Here is a 17,450-nt window from a genome sequence, read left to right on the forward strand (position 1 = left end):
CTCAGACCAATTCTGGATCTCCGTCCCCTCAATCTGTACATACTGTCAGAGCATTTCCATATGCTTACACTGCAACAAATTCTTCCTATGTTAAACAAAGGAGACTTCTTAGCAACCTTAGATCTCAAGGATGCTTATTTCCACATTCCACTACATCCGTCCCACAGGAAGTACCTCAGGTTCACTATCCAGGGCACGCATTATCAGTTCAAAGTCCTACCCTTCGGAGTCACAACTGCCCCAAGGGTGTTTACCAAGTGTCTGGCGACAGTAGCAGCGCACCTCAGGAGGCAGAACATCCATGTCTACCCCTACCTCGACGACTGGCTCGTTCAAGCCAGGTCGGAACAGCAGTGCGCCGCGGACATGTCAACTACCATTCACCTCCTTCACGACCTAGGTTTCTCGCTAAATTACCCAAAGTCACACCTTCAGCCGGCACATGTCCGACAGTTTCTGGGTGCGACAATCAATACCCTGACGGCCAAGGCGCAACCAAACCAGGTCAGGATAGACGGCATGCAGTCTTTAATCCACAAGTTCAGACCGGGACACTCACTTCCAGCAAGAGTGTTCATGCAGTTGATAGGCATGATGGCCTCCTGCATCTTCATAGTCCCTCACGCACGGTTGCATATGCGCCCGCTCCAGGAGTGTTTAGCAAATCAGTGGACACAGGCTCAGGGACAATTAACAGACCTAGTGTTGGTTACCAGTCGGGCATACAACTCTCTGCATTGGTGGACTCCACACAACCTTTGCAAGGGCCGACTGTTCCAGGAGCCAGTGCCACAGGTTATCCTGACAACGGACGCATCCCTCCAGGGATGGGGAGCTCATCTGCTCACTTACACGGTGCAGGGGCTATGGACGACGCAGCAACAGAAGATGCACATCAACTACCTAGAACTGATGGCGATCTTCATGGCACTCAAGTCCTTCATTGTACATCTGTGCAACAAGGTGGTGTTAGTCCGGACGGACAACATGACCGCGATGTACTACATCCAAAAACAGGGGGGCACCCACTCGCCACAGCTGTCTCATCTGGCTCAGAGCATGTGGAAGTGGGCCATTCAGAGGAACATCTTCCTCATGGCAGAACACCTCCCAGGGAAGGACAATCAGATGGCGGATCTGCTCAGCAGATACAGCCATCAAATGCACGAGTGGGAGATACATCCATCGGTACTCCAGCCGTACTTCCAAAGGTGGGGTCGTCCAGACATAGATCTGTTCGCCACAAGGGAAAACGCAAAATGCCAAAGCTTCGCCGCCAGGTTCCCACACCCCCAATCGCAGGGCAATGCGATATGGATGAACTGGTCAGGCAAATTTGCTTACGCTTTTCCCCCGACACCTCTGATACCACTGGTGGCGAGAAAACTAAGGCAACACTCGATGACACTCATCCTAGTTGCTCCAACGTGGGCGCGCCAGGCCTGGTACACCACGTTCCTCGAACTCTCAGTGGTGCCGCATCAAAGACTGCGCCTCACGCCCAGACTTCTGACGCAGAACCATGGAGAAATTCAGCATCCAGATCCGCAACAGCTCAACCTAGCGATCTGGCTCCTGAAATCTTAGAGTTTGGATACCTCAACCTACCTCCTGAATGCATGAACATCATCAAGGAGGCGAGGAAGCCCTCAACACGAGCATGCTATGCCGCAAAATGGAAGCGTTTTGTCATTTACTGTGCGGACAATGACATAAACCCGCTAGATGCATCTATCCCTAACATCATTTGCTATCTGTTACACCTTTATAAGTGCAAACTAGCGTTCACTTCTATTCGAATACATCTATCCGCCATCGCGGCTTACCTTCAAAATAGGCAGCATCTCTCGGTCTTCAGGGTGCCTGCCATTAAAGCGTTTCTTGAAGGTCTGAAGCGAGTCATTCCCCCAAGAACACCGCCAGCTCCGGTTTGGAACCTCAATGTGGTCCTCACCAGACTGATGGGACCACCATTTGAGCCACTGCACTCGTGTGAACTGCAATTCCTAACGTGGAAAGTTGCTTTCCTAATTGCTATTACGTCACTAAGGCGTGTTAGTGAGCTGCAAGCACTCACAATACAAGAGCCTTTCATTCAAATTCATCCAAATAGGGTAGTGCTACGTACTAACCCCAAATTCCTTCCAAAGGTGGTGTCACACTTTCATCTCAACCAAACTATCGATCTGCCAGCATTCTTCCAGAACCCACAAACAGTGGCGGAAAGAATGCTCCATACGTTAGACGTACGGAGGGCGTTGATGTACTACATGGACAGGACACAACACTTTAGAAAGACGAAACAACTCTTTGTTGCCTTCTCACCACAACACAAAGGCAACCCGATCTCCAAAGCTGGAATAGCCAGATGGATTGTTAAGTGCATTCAAATCTGTTATCAAAAGGCCAAGCGCACTTTAACAATACCCCCAAAGGCACACTCCACACGCAAGTTGGGGGCATCCATGGCTTTCCTAGGTAACATTCCTCTAGAGGACATTTGCAGAGCAGCCACGTGGATTACACCACATACCTTTACAAAACATTACTGTGTTGATGTACATTCCAAACAGCAAGCGGCTGTAGGACAGGCTGTTCTCAAAACACTTTTTCAGGTTTCTGCAGCTGGCACAGGCAACCGCCGCTAAAGGAGGGACTGCTATGTATTCTATGCTAAGATATGAATTTAGCAGCCCACATGCCTCGAACTGAATATGCTACTTACCAGTATGCATCTGTTCTTGGCATGTAGGGCTGCTAACATTCATATCGCCCACCCTCCTCCCCGGTGCCTGTCGCAGCTGCAGATATACTATTGTATTCAATCGTTAGCATGGACATCCTTTACACTTTTCACTCCATCCTCTGCCACAATGGCGAAAAACAATCTGGGGATGGAGCCGATGCCCATGCGCACTGTAGTCCAGGGGAGGAGCCACCCATCTCAGGATACTTCGAAGACTCTTCCAGGACAACAATGTGCGATCATCCGGACCCAACACTAGGTGGCGATCTAATGCTAAGATATGAATGTTAGCAGCCCTACATGCCAAGAACAGATGCATACTGGTAAGTAGCATATTCATTTTGATACATTGCATGTATAAGGAACGTGACAAATGTCTGACAATTTGAATGTGCTTTTTGGTTGTAAAATAGTCCATCATACTTTCTAGTAGAAGCACTTCCCCACCATTACATCTTTTATATATTTACATGCTTGAATCATTCCTCGTCGTCAAGCTGGGAATTCACGGTACATTAAAATATCTGTAAACCGTGATAAAATGGCCATAGGCCTGAAACAGCATTATCAATTTAGTAGCTCGTCCACCTCATTTGAAGGAACCCAAACTTTACCCAATGAGGTCAAAGCTTAAGCTCTCTTACTCCCCCTAGAGGCCATTATAGCTTGGATTTCTACTGCACATTGAGTTGCTGAGTACCCTGGCAGAGCTCTGTTCTAACCTTTCAGTTAACCTGAATATGTTGCTATTTTGATCTACCCTGGACTTGAGTTAACCTTGTCTTCAGCGTTGAAGTACTGTGAGTTGTTTTTAAGCAAGATTCTGTCTTGGCTAGGCCAGGGGTATCTTTTTATCTCAAAGCCTACTATCACCAACTGTTTCCATGGCTGACAAAGAGAAAAATATCTTTTCAAACCTTGTTCATCTTGTGGACACAAGAAGATTTACAGTGATGACCTTCCTTCTCAGTGTATTTATTGCCTTTATCCAACTCATATGGCATATAAATGTAACAAATGTAAGATTTTTTCAACTAAGAGGCTTGAGAACAGAGAGAGTAGGTTGGCATTAATTCTCATGGCTATAGAGGATTTTCCTCCTCCTAAATGAGAGATTCCTCCTCTTCAGGGGAAGGTTCAGTGAGAAGTGCCCCTCCAAGCACTTCCACGAAGGCAGCGCAAAAGAGGAGACTTATTCAGTTTCCTGAACTAGACTTACTCGGGACTGCACTTGCTGTCAGCTCCTCAAATATTAAACAAGGAAAACATTCCTGAAAGTAATCCAAGGAGCATCAACCAGTGGAATAGATTAAAAAGCCTTCAAAAAGCATTTTTTCAAGCAAGAAACCATCGTCAATGAGAGTTGCTCCATTACGGCAAAACCGTTGACTGCATTACTAAGTACTCCTTTGATGTTGGGCACGTTGTTCATATCGTCAACAATAAGTTTGATTAGATCTGTCTTTTCACTTTTAAAGGTATCAACTGTACCCTTAAGGCATGTTTTACAGTCAGACCAGGGAGATGATTTTAGTGATTATGCTTCTCAGGTAGCTTACAGTCCTACGCAACTAGATGTAAGAAGTGTCTCAAATTTTAGAGAAGAAATTGACGACAATGAATCCAATGAATAGAACTGTCAACATCTCCCCACGCTGCTGAAGGCCTGTTCCTGGAAGAGACCTCTAACCACAGATTCCTTACCTTTGAATATTCCCCAAGGGTCCGTCTGGATCCATAAGATTTTGAGCAGTACCTCTGCTTGCCGGTGGATGGTGCAGATGGCTCAGTGTCGATACCATCTGCACCATGAATATAGGCACTGCCCCAGCGTGCTGACATCATTACCCTTCTTTCCACGGCAAAAGCTACAGATCCAGAGAGCCACTGTGATCATTTTTTGACCAACATTTCTTGCCTTGTCTCGACCCATTTCTTCTGTTTTTTCCAGTGTACTGGCGAACATCTCCCCTCAGAAAGCTACTGGTTTTAAGCTTTGCAGGGAATGTCACAGAGAAATGTCTGCGACTGATATCCATGTGGTCTGCCTGTGGTGCTTGGGTTGGCCACAACTCCAAAGGCTGCTCAGACAGTCTCTCGACTCACCCAAAGACGATTCACGAATGGGCAGTGAAGCTTCTTGCGGTACAAAGCCAAAAGTTTCCATGTCATTCCTGCTCCCGAGGACGGTCTTGATCCTGTCCTATTCCCCTGATGGGTCATCATCGAAGTCCAAATTTCGATTTTTTTTAAAGTTTTATATAGCGCAAACTAGACCCGAGACATCGGTTATCAGAGCGCTTTACAGGAGCACCAATTTCTTTACAGAAGAACACATTCATTTATTTTTTTGTTAGGCACTGGAAAATTAAGTGCTTTGCCCAGAATCACAGGATGTTGAGCGTCAGTGACGAGACTCGAGTCACATTCTGCAGCTTCGAGGTCGACTGCTCTTGCAGTAAGGCTACATCCTCTCCCCTCATTAGATAAGTGCACGAAGAAAAAAATAAGTCAAAGTGCCATTCAACATCTCTGTGTTCGTCCAAATTCCTGAAAAGAGTGTAAGACTGCCCCACTCCTCTAGGCCCGCTCTCACACACTTCCTGTAGGGCTGAATCGGGTGCTGGAGCGATTCCTGCTCTATTTCAAAAGTTTTACCAGGCTGTGTCCCTCATCTTTGGGAAACTGACTCCTTCTGAAGAGCTTTCCAAGTAATCAAGAGATACTTCAACTGGGTTACTGTATAAATGCCTCCTCCAATGCCTGTTGGACCCTCAGGATCCACCCCCGGATCCCAATCCGGACCAACCCAGTCCAGAGCTCTATCCCACGGCCACAACCCTTGCTGGAGTTCGAACCTTTGGCGCCACTACTGGCATCAGCGATGTAATGCAACAAACCAGGCCTTTCCGATTGAGAAGCGTTGCAGCATAGAGTCCATCGAATGTCAAAAACGGCGCCACCTGGTAATGACAGCTTTTTGGCTCGGATACAGCCCTGCTCTCTATGCAAGCTAAATTCAAAGAGAAGGCTGAGTATGGCGTCTTTTTGCCTCACTGATATTTTTCAGGGGTTTCCCAAAGAGAACTGACTTCTAGGGATAGGGACCCCCTTCCAGGGTCCTAGTTATGTGTACCAGTGGTCAGTGTCTTGCATGGCTCTGCACTTCTGGCGTTAAAAGCAGTGTCAGAACTGACATCAGCGCCCAGAGGCAGCGTCTAAGTAGACATCGTAACATCATCCCAGCAACCTGGCGACGGATGCAGAGTTGACTGATGCCACCTACCGACACGCAGGGGTACTGCTAAGAGAAAAATTCTCTGTATCCAGTCTGACGCCTGGGGGCAATTCTAAGGTAAGGAATCTATAACTAACATATGTCTCTTACAGATACACCATTACCAAAGGTAAGTAACTTATTTGTTCAAACCAACATAACTCTACCAGGAGAAAGCCTTGTTTGCTCACCTCACCATCCCTGTGAGGTCAAAGTCTAAAGAGGAGGACCTTGCATTGCAGTGAGCTCGCAGCATTATCTGGTTTTTAGGTGTCCATGAGTAGCAGGAGATACTTGTTACAATGATTAACTATTTGCCAGTGTATTTGCCCAGCCTTAATTCTACTCTGGTGGCATTACCTAAGCCCCTTTCCTCTACCCCTACCCACTGGTGGTCTCTCAGTGCTCGCTCTTTTTATTGTTGTTTGTTACTTGTCAAACATGCCCTCATACTGAATTTGCGGCAATACATTTCATATTGACTTTTCTCCCCTGTTACTTTGACTTCACAGTTGCTGGGATTGGTTCTCTCTACATAGAGCTCCAGATGATTTGTTAATTAATATGTTTTCTAAATGCTAGAGATCAGTTGTGTGTTGACATACACAGTGTCCAATAGAAAAAATAGGGAGGTCAATAGAAATGTAGATCAGTTGCTCGTACTATTATACAGTGGAATTCCAGTGTGAACTTCAAAGCTTGAAAGTAAACGAGCCAAAAACTGTGCTTCTTATTTCCTTCAGATATACTGACTCAGATGAATCTTCAGCTTTCTCTGACTCCGACAACCACAGATACAAAAAGAAAAAGAAAAAAAGGAAAAGGCATGAGAGAAAATATGAGGACTATAGTGGTGACTCGGATCACCTTACAAAGCTAGCTTCCTACTCTGGACCAGAGAAGAGTGCTCTCATCACAGATGGTCATCATCTAGGATATTTTGGACCACTCATTAAAGATCACCGAAATTATGACGACGAACGGCATCACAAGGATGAGCAGTGCTTAAAAACAAAATACATTCCATTAAAATGTGAGGAAAACGGTTATTACAGGGAAGATGAGTGTGATATCGGTAAGACTAGACTGCTTTTTTCTCCCTAAACAAATTCTGAAAGTCTTCCCTCATGTTCTTTATGCTGACACCAATGGTCCTAGTACCCTATTGCTTAGTGAATGTTTTATGGTAAAACATATGCTAAACTCAAATGTTTGTATTTGAAATTAGAGGGACCTGTAGGCTGTATCCCCTAAAACTTTGTGACTGGACAGGCATGTGTAGGTGAATTACCTTATATGAACAAAATATAAATTAGTACATCCATTTCTGTGCTTGTGTGTTTTGCAGATAGCTTTTATCCTCCGCCATACCGACATGGGCCAAGAGTAGGTTCTGAATATAGTCACATTGACATACCTAGATTTGGACATGAATGTTTACATCCCTGTAAAGATGCAGAACCAAGTAAGTTCAGTGCTAACAGTTATTCATTCATTAGTTTTTCTTATGAGTATTCTTGATGAAAAGCTATTAAATAGATTGATATTGTATTACCAAGGAATACGTTCCTTCAGTTTTAATGCTCTCCCTATCAATCACTTGACAAAATTAAGTGGATCTACTTTACTTCTTTGTTTTTGTGAAGTCTCGATATTGATGCGGAGACAAGAGCCCCCCTCTCCAGTGACAATCGTAGTAGTCCAGCAGCACAAAGTAGGCCCATGCTTCCCATGCACCGTCTCACCTCAGTTTTTAAGTTTAGTTCATTTTGAGTCAAAGTGAAAAATGCAGAGATCAGTGCATTTGTTTTGGGTCTTTCTCTTATAGAACGTACTAATTTGCCTTTTCTTTGTGGTGTTTTTCCCTGCTCTTGTCTGCAGTAATATCCTTGCTGCCTAAGAGTAAGCTGTCTTGAAAACAGCTTCGACCTTGATTGTTACTTATCTCTTTATGAAGTTTGCAAAGATTAAAACCGAATAGTGGCAACCTCTGCTAACAAACTTATGAGAGAAAAACTTTGCAGAAAATCATCCCACCTTTAGAAATAGAATTGTGTTGCACAAATGTTTCTGGGAGAAAATTATTTTGTAATGGGTTTTTTTTGTTTGCTTTTTTTTTTTGCAAGACACTTTTCCTGCTTGCAAGAGTGGTGAACGAAAGGGAGGTGCAAAGATTGCAAGCTACGTTCAATATCAAGCACAAATTCTAAAACTTGACTCATTCTTACTTTGGTCCTTTGATCCCCTTCCGTTAACTCCATAATATTTATTCAACAAATGTAACAGATCCTTGGTATGTTTTAACATCAGAGTTAAATACTCTGGTAAGTGTGGCCTCAGATATGTTTTATTTATTACTTGCAAAGAGTTTTAAAACAGTATTGCATAGCTCCATACGCCCTTCTTCGATCAGTAATACTTTTTTTTATTTTACATTTTTTACTATGCACGGAGGAGAGCCAAATAGAAATAGTTAATATGACTTAGAGTTCCCTGATGCAGTGTCCTCCAACTTAAGAGCTTTTGACTGATGGCTGCAATAGCTCCCCTTTGTGCTTGGTACTCGCTTGGATGCTATGTGCCCATTTATCCCTGTGGTGCTGGCTGAGCTGAGCATTGGTTGCAGGACTGTCTTAGAAAGTGTTAAATTAGTGGCGAAATGCATGACAATATCTCAGTGAGATTGTATATTTATAGCCACCACGTTTAGTCCCCATTGACGTCTACAGTTTTCCAGTATTGGGGTATCTTTCATAGATTCACATGCCTGAATGATTCCCCGTCGTCGTAGTGGGAGTCCCACGGTACATAAAATGTTTTTCTATAGCCTATTAGTCTCCTTTTACAAAAAGGACCAAACTGAAAACTCAGCCAATCAGCTCCCAGCACCCTCTATAACCTTCCCAAGAGAGGCTAAGTCCCTCAGATTGTCACCGCACTTCGTAGTGTAAGGGAGTCTCCCTTAGCTCTGATAAGTTTACTTCAAATTTTGCAGACAAGTCTCTTTTGGATTTCTTTTAGAAGAATGTCTGATAAAAAAGGATTATTGAGATCCTGTAAATCCTGTGGGAAGAAGAAGGTGCATGTAGATAATGCACATAAAGAGTGTATCTACTGCCTCTATCCCAGCCATGAGGCAAAGCACTGTAAAATTTGCCACACCTTCCCCACGAAGACCTCGAGGGATAGAGAAGGAAGGTTTCTACTTTGGCTGAAGAAAAGCAATCTGCGTCTTCTGGTGTAGGCAGTGACATGTCCGCTATGTCACTCAAGAGGCTCAGGTCGCCTGAGGGTCAGGCTGAGGAGAGGAAAACGCAATCTAAAACCTCTCAAGCGCCTAAAGAATCTCTTAAAAAGGAGAAACAACCTAAAATCTCCTCAGACATTCTAACGGTAAAGGCGGCCACAAGTCTTCATCAGGCGCAGGTTCACAATGGACGCCTGTTCCCACCTCAACGACGGCCACAGTTAGTACCTTGTCAGCGAGATCTTCGACGGCGCTTACCACATCAACGGTGAGTTCTGGAGGCTTATTCTGTTGACGCTGCCCTTGTCGTCGACGACTGTGCCGTCGACGAGAATCAAGACCACGTTGTCGACGAGCCTGTCAGTGAAGCCTTCGACGAAGAAGACATCGACGATGACACCACCGTTGACGACGACATCATCGTCGACGGAAGACACCATCGTCACCGACAACGTTGACAACACCACAGTCGACGACACCACTGTTGACGAAGACAATGCTACCGTCGTTCTCGTCGTCGACTGAAAATGTGGTGACTGCATTTCCAATGACCTTGACAGTACCGTTGACGACGAACATTTCACTGTCAACAATAAAGCATATCCATTATGTTATACTGGTCCATCAACACCATTTCAGCAACCAGTACAACAGCACTTTAGGACACCAACATTTTCTCCTCTTCTTCCTAGCCATCTTTTAGACTTTGAGGACTCTGATGATGATGATGAGGGTCAGTTTAGAGCTGCACGTAGTCCTTCAGAGTTACACGTTAAGTATCAGGAGGATGATGACAAATATGACGAGGAGGAGCAATACTACCATCACTATTCTGCCCTTCCAGTGCACTACCAGCAATATTTAGAACAGCCCAGCAGCAGTCTGCTCAATTCCCTCCAGAGTTAATCATGGATCTTCAAAGCATGTCGGCGGACATGTTAACAAAGGTTTCCTCCTCAGGAGGATGTTATACCTCCTCCACCTCCACAGGAAAAGCCGCAAACACCAATGCCTCCACCTCCGGCCACTCCGGTAATGGCATAAGCTCCCATACTTCCTCCTCCTCCCAGAGACAACCCTACTACGTCGGAAGAGGAACATGAAGAAGGTGAGCTTCCAGACCCCTCTCCACCAGTGGTAAAGTGGGATGATTACATAGAGCAAACTCCTTCACTGCCATCTCATCTTCCTTCGGATTCACCTCCTGAAGATATCGGAGGATTCCATATTATTATGGACAGGGCTGCTAACCTTTTTCATTTCATTTGCTTTTGATTAATGGCTGCAATAGCTCCCCTTTGTGCTTGGTACTCGTTTGTCTGCAATAAGCCCATTTAACCCTGTGCTGCTGGCTGAGCTAAGCATTGGTTGCGGGACTGTCTTAGAAGATGTTAAATTACTGTGATATATGTATAAGGTAATGACATACAGTGAGCACGAGGGTTAGGAGTAACGGGCAGAATGTGTAAAGAGTCACCACCATTGCATCCACCTGCATGTGCAAACCCAGTATTTATCACCACCAGACTCAAAGTAATGGTTGACAAGCAGTTATGTTATGTTATAATGATTTTAAAAGAACACTAATCACCCAAGAGGGTAGCCAGGCGATTGCGCAAATATGTAGGTTTTTAGTCCTCAAGGTGCTTATACGAAGAGCCAGATCTTCAGCTTCTTGCAGAAATTCAGACGTGAGGAGGAGGCTCTGGTGTGTTGAGGGAAGTCATTCCACATCTTAAGTGTGATGTAGGAGAATGAGCGACCTCCCGTTTTGCTTTTGCGGATGCGGGGAATGCGTGCAAGTGAGGCAAAGCATAGGTGTCTGTTGGGGTGGTGAAAATGTATGTGGCTCTCCAGGTATTCTGGTCCTGTATTGTGTAGGGATTTGTATGTACTCACTAAATGATACTTGTCTGTAAACTCACCAGCTGATACCTGTCTCTGCACTGAACGTGTTATCAGTCAAAGCAGTATATCCTTGAGAAGAGTAGCACACAGCTTAATCCACCAAGCACATTAGTTTATCCACTTGTGAATTGTCTGTCTTGGCATTTGTTATAAAGGTTCTTACATTTTTTCTGGTGGCCTTGGTACTACCGTATTATAGAAGATAGCATCTTGTCAAGCCAGCAGGAGAGCTTGTAAGATTGATGTCAGATTTGGAGTTTAGAGTGTGGGTAGTACCCGCCTCCAAACAGTTGCATACAGCTTCCTTTAAAGGATTTACTGTCAGCTGCTTTGAAAAGTTTGGTTGGCAGGGTTTAAGAGGAGCACATGATAATGCTTTGTGTCTCTTTTGAAATGTTGTCTTTAAGCTGACCTAAAACACATCTAGAAGGAGTTAAAGCAGAGTGCAAGGGAGGGAGCATGCAAGGACTGATGTGGCAATAGCAGCAGTGGTGTCAGGAAATGCTTAGCTAAATTAAAATAATGATGCTGTTGCATTTTGAGGTACAAATTAATTAAATCTGAAAGAGACTATTAGGTATAGATTCCTAACCTTAGAATTACCCCCAGGCGTCAGACTGGATCTGTAGAATTATTTCATAGCAGTACCCCTGCACGTCGATAGGTGGCATCGTGGTCGCCGGGATAACGTTGTGGTATCTACTTAAACACCGCCCTCGCTCGCTGACGTCAGTTCTTTCTTTATCCGCGCACGCCAGCACAGATCCGAAGAGAGCGGTACCTCCAGTCACTTTTTGACTGATATTTTTTTACTTTTGCCGACTTCTTTCTTGAAGCTTGTTGACTCCTGGTGCACTAGGGATGCCATGTCAGACCGGCTTCAAGGCTTGCGACTCCTGTCACAAACCGATGTCGGTCACGGAAACGCACCTTGTGTGCCTTTGGTGCCTGGAGCGCGACCACGACCCGTCTTTGCTGGAGCGATCCCTAAAGCTTCTCGATGCCTGGCAGTCTGCTCCGCGCCGCTGAGGTCCCGGTCGAGAGGGAGGTTGCAGGACAGGTCGCCGAGTAGTCACCACCACTCATCATTGAAGTCTTCGGGTAATTCGAAGCACAAAAAGAAGGCTAAGAAACATCGTCGCTTTTCGCGTTCTCCCCGTCCGTCGGCTGACACGACGAGAGAGGCGGATGGTGCTCTGCCTGTGGATCCAGCTGGGTCGGCTCCGAGCGTCCCACCTTTTCCAGGAGCCAGAGCGACCCCTGCCCAACTTCGTAGCTTTTACGAAGCCCTCCACTCCATCTTTGGGCAGTCCGACTCTACTGGACTCAGTTGGGGGCTCTAGGCCTTCGAACCCGGCGCTGAGGGGCCCCCAAGGATCCAGGCCAGAATCCGGATCTGTGCCGGTCGACCTCACGACACCTCCTCTGGCGTCACTACCGATGACGCCACCTCCGATGCCGGTTGTGTCCCCAGACGATATCAACACCGCCCTCCACCGGGACATGGACAGGAAGCTGGACGGACATCGCCCTACGCCGATGGGTACTTTTGTGCCCCTGTTCTATCCTGGGGTTCCCTATAGCTCTGAGTGGCAACCAGGTGATGATGAAGAGGACTGTTAGGGGTCTGTGGACCCTCTTGCAGACCAGTTGGATGAACCGGACTGGAAAGAGGAGTTGGGTGATGCCAGTGGTCTGGACACCTCACCAGACCCTGGTATGCTTTCTCCACCTGCTGTGGCTACGGGGGAAGGTGCATCTTTCGCAGTGGTGCTGCATAGGGCGGCTGAACCTTAAACCTCGAGCTTCCTACAGTGGCAGTCAGGACTAACCTCCTGACCGAGATGCTTCAACCGGCAGCGACCTCTTCAGAGCCCCTGCTGCCGTTCAATGAGGCCCTCACAGACATCCTTCTGGGCACATGGTCCAAGCCCAGCACGGGTTCCTGTGGATAGGATGATTGCCCGACGCCACGGCCCGATCCCGGGCGACCCCATTTTCCTCTCCCAACACCCTATCCTGAGAGCTTGGTGGTCCAAGTCTTTACATCGAAGGGCGCATTCCCTTCTGCTCCTCCAGGTAGGGAATCCAAAAAGCTGGACCATTTTGGGAAGAAGATGTTTTCTTCCGCCAGCTGTGGTCGGTGAACACCGCATGTCTGTTGGGCTGAAACATCTACACTGTGTGGGACTCGATTGCGCAGGTGCTGCCATAGTGCCCGGAGGAGGCCCGGGCCACTCTATCCCGTGCTGATGATAGAGATGCGCCAAGTTTGCCATTCGGTGTGGGTTGGACACAGCAGGCATGCTAGGCAGGACGATTTCCACTTCTGTAACCCTGGCTGAGATCCACAGGCTTTTTAGACAATGTCCTATCCAATCTTTTGGACATGCCCTTTGATGGCTATCGCCTGTTTGGCGACAAAGCATACAGCGCACTCAAGCGTTTTAATTATTCTAGGGCTATGGCCGGATCCTTAGGCCTCGCTACCACCCGGCCTGTGCAGTCTGCTTTTCGCCCCTTTCGTGGCTGCGGAAGGGGTGCCCCAATAAGTTCCGCCCAGGGCACATGCCTGCACAAACTGTTCAGCCACTGCATGGCCGGGGACGTGGAACCCAGCCTCGTGGGTCAGGGGGCCAGCGGGCAGGCCAGTTCACCAGGGCCCCCTCTGCAGCAGCTTCCAAACCTTCCTAGTCCGACCCTACAGGGCCACCAGTTGCCAGTGGGCAGCAGGATTCACCATCACCTCCCCCACTGGCAAAACATCATGTCGGACAGGTGGGTTTTGCAGATAGTCCGAAGGGGCTACTCCCTCCCCTTCGAGACTACCCCTCCATCCATGCCACTTCAATTCCATCGCATGTCAGAGGATCATTTAGCCCTTCTCCGCCAGGAAGTTGCTGCTCTCTTGGCCAAGGGAGCCATTGAGCGCGTCCCTGCGCCAGAAGTAGGTCACGGTTGCTATTCCCACTACTTTCTGGTACCCAAGAAGGATAAAGGCCTTCGTCCTAACTTAGACCTCAGGGACATCAACCGTTTCCTCTGGAACAAGAAGTTCAAGATGTTGACTTTGGCTCAGGTTCTGTCTGCCCTCGTCCCTGGGAACTGGGTGGTAGTGTTGTAGTTGCAGGACTCCTATTTACACATTCCCATCTTGCCATCCCACAGGCGTTACCTACGGTTCACGGTGCGACACAAGCACTTTCTGTGCTCCCATTTAGCCTTACCAGCGCCCCTCAGGTGTTCACGATAGTGATGGCGGTGGTTGCAGCTCATCTGCGCAGATCAGGGGTTCCAGTCTTCCCCTATCTCTACAACTGGCTGTTAAAGGCGGGCTTGCCCCAGGCTGTCGTCTTCCACTTCCAGACTACGACGGACCTCCTGCATTCGCTGGGCTTCTCTATCAACATGCCAAATTCCCACCTAAGTCCCTCTCAGAAGCTCCTCTTCTTCGGAGCGGTTCTGGACACGACGCAGTTTCGGGCCTATCCTCTCGAGCAGCGAGTCCGGGATTTTCGCAAAATGATTGCGATCTTTCAGCCTCGATCCCGGGTGTCGGTCAAAATGACCCTGCGGCTTCTGGGCCGCCTGCATCCTGATGGTGGATCATGCCAGGTGGCATATGCGGGCTCTGCAGTGCTACCTGAAGTTCCAGTGTGCTCAGCATCAGGGGAATCTTTCCAATTGCGTCCAGATCTCGGAGGGCACTGCACGCCAATTGCAGATTTCACAGTGGTGACAGATGCAATCACTTCTGGGATGGGGCCGCCACATGGGGGAGGCGGAGATCAGAGGCCTCTGGTCTCCGGCGTAGCCTGAGCTCCACATCAACCTTCTGGAGCTCTGGGCAATTCGTCTTGCACTCCAAGCATTCCTTCCCTCTGTTCAGGGAAGAGTAGTGCAGGTGTTCACAGACAACACCACCGCCATGTGGTACTGCAACAAACAGGGCCGGTGGGGTCGTGGACCCTATGTCAAGAGGCTCTTCGCCTTCTTATCTCCCTCGCTAAGATGGTATACGCCTGTAGATGGAACAAATTTGTGGCATGGTGCACAGTAAAGGCTGTGGACCCCCTCTCTGCTCCTCTTTCTGAAGTTCTTTTGTTCCTCCTCTCTTTGGCCCAGCAGAGCTCTGCTCTGGGCACACTTAAGGGGTATCTTTCAGCCATCTCAGCCTTTCTTCGGCTGCCTGATCAGCCTTCTCTTTTCAAGTCCCCTATTGTAAATAGATTCCTTAAGGGCATTACTTACCTCTTTCCTCCTATTCCTTTCGTAATGCCTCAGTGGGACTTGAACTAAGTTCTGACATACCTTATGTGCGCTCCTTTCGAACAACTACATAAATGTCCTCTCAGACTTTTAACTTTAAAGACTGCTTTCCTAGTGGCCATCACCTCTGCTCGCAAGGTGAGTGAGCTTCAGGCTCTTTCCTCTAAGCCTCCTTTTCTTGCTGTTCATCCGGACAAGGTTGTCCTAAGAACCAGACCTTCCTTTCTTCCCAAAGTGGTTACTTCTTTCCACATTGGTCAAACAATCACTTTGCCCACATTCTTTCCGCCTCCGCATCCTTCAAACGAGGAAGAGGGGCTCCACCGCCTGGATCCAAAACATGCGCTATCTTTCTATCTGGATCGCACAAGGTGGATGACCAACTCTTTGTTGGCTATGTGGGCGGCAAAAAAGGTTGGCCCGTGCAAAAACGGACCTCTCTCGGTGGGTCTTTTTTTGTATAAAAATGTGTTACTCTTTGGCAAAGAAGGAACCTCCAGTAAGACTGCGCGCCCATTCCTCCAGGGTGACTGCAGCCACTACTGCTTTAGGACGTGGAGTTCCCCTTCATGACATCTGCCAGGCAGCCATGTGGGCGTCTCTGCACATGTTTACCAAACATTACTGCTTGGATTCTCAAGTCCGGAGAGACAGCCTTTTTGCCCGTCCTGTTCTCCAAGACTTCCTGGGGTGAACTTAGTTCGCAGACCCTCCTCCGGGGTTGGTATTGCTGGGGTATCTATTCTAAGGTAAGGATCTATAACTAAGAGTTTTTTTCAGATGAACAAGTTACTTACCTTCGGTAATGATATATCTGTAAGCGACATATATTAGTTATAGATTCCTTACCACCCTTTCCGCCCTCCCCTTTCTACGAACTGACTTCTAGGGTTAAGGACTTCCTTCCAGAGCCCTTGTTTTGTGCACCAGTGGTCAGTGTCTTGCATGACTCTGCGCTTCTGGCGTTAAATGTTGTGTAAATAACTGATGTCAGTGCGTGAGGGCTGCGTCTAAGTAGATACCGCAACGTCATCCTGGCGGCGACGCCGCCGCCGACGAATGCGGAGACGACCGACACCACCTATTGATACTCAGGGGTGCTGCTACGAAAAAAGTTCGCCGGATCCAGTCTGACACCTAGGAGTAATTCCAAGGTAAGGAATCTATATTTAATATATGTCTCTTACAGATATATCTTTGCCGAAGGTAAGTAACTTGTTCTTTAGCGACATTCATCACTTTTACATGAGCAACATCAGTACACATTGAGTAAACAAGTAGTACAGTGCCTATTTATTATTCCTGGTATCAGTTAGAGAAACAATATGTTTCACATTTCATCTTTCCTTGTTAGCAAGTATGTAGTGAAGGGACCCATATATCTTTTGGTCGAGATGCACGAGGTAGCTCTTCAGCATAGTGTTCAAGTTGATCCCGAAAATATGCCCTGCCTTTCAACCAGTGCCGGTGCTTCGGAGATAATTTTTTTCTCCAGTGTAGTGAGACCCTCCGTTTTGCAAGCAGTAGTGCTTTGGTGGTTAATTTAAGATTGGTAGGCTGAGGTTCTTTAACAAGACCTAATAAACATATCTGAGTGGCACATTCTACTTTCTCCATCACTATTGCTGTGAATGTGTGTTACTTGTTCCCAGAATTGATTGACTAGGGAGCAGCTCCATGCTAAATGCAAGAAACCAGCTGATGGCGTCCCACATCGAACACAGTTCGCCTCCTGTTGGAGACAAAATTGCATTACTGAACCGGGATATAGTATATTTGGTGTAGATATTTAAAATGGATGATTCTGAGGTTACAGTTTAATTAGTTAATTTGCCTGTGAGTGTACATCAAAAGTCCCAGTCCTCTGTACTATGCGTAGTAGCAAGTGTGGTGTCAAGCGGTCCTGTTCGTATCGGCCGACTATCCACTTGGGACGCATTATACAATTGTGAAATTAAGTGCCTACGTGTGTGTCTCGTGAGCAATAGTGGAGTGTCCCCAAA

General features: G+C 47.1%; 1 protein-coding gene across 4 annotated transcripts in view; it reads left to right on the forward strand.

The window, feature by feature from the left end:
* The window catches only part of USP42 (ubiquitin specific peptidase 42), a 674,575-nt gene that overhangs the window by 582,767 nt on the left and 74,358 nt on the right, over positions 1 to 17,450 (forward strand). For 3 of the 4 annotated variants that reach the window (XM_086940745.1, XM_086940748.1, XM_086940746.1), the window contains exons 16-17: positions 6,767 to 7,098; positions 7,372 to 7,488. In XM_086940745.1, coding sequence (XP_086796871.1) covers positions 6,767 to 7,098; positions 7,372 to 7,488 — 449 coding nt within the window. The remainder of the gene's footprint in view (positions 1 to 6,766; positions 7,099 to 7,371; positions 7,489 to 17,450) is intronic. The other variant, XM_086940747.1, reaches the window with a different exon arrangement.

This window comes from Lissotriton vulgaris, chromosome 10 (genome assembly GCF_964263255.1).
Source record: "Lissotriton vulgaris chromosome 10, aLisVul1.2, whole genome shotgun sequence".
NCBI lineage: Eukaryota > Metazoa > Chordata > Amphibia > Caudata > Salamandridae > Lissotriton > Lissotriton vulgaris.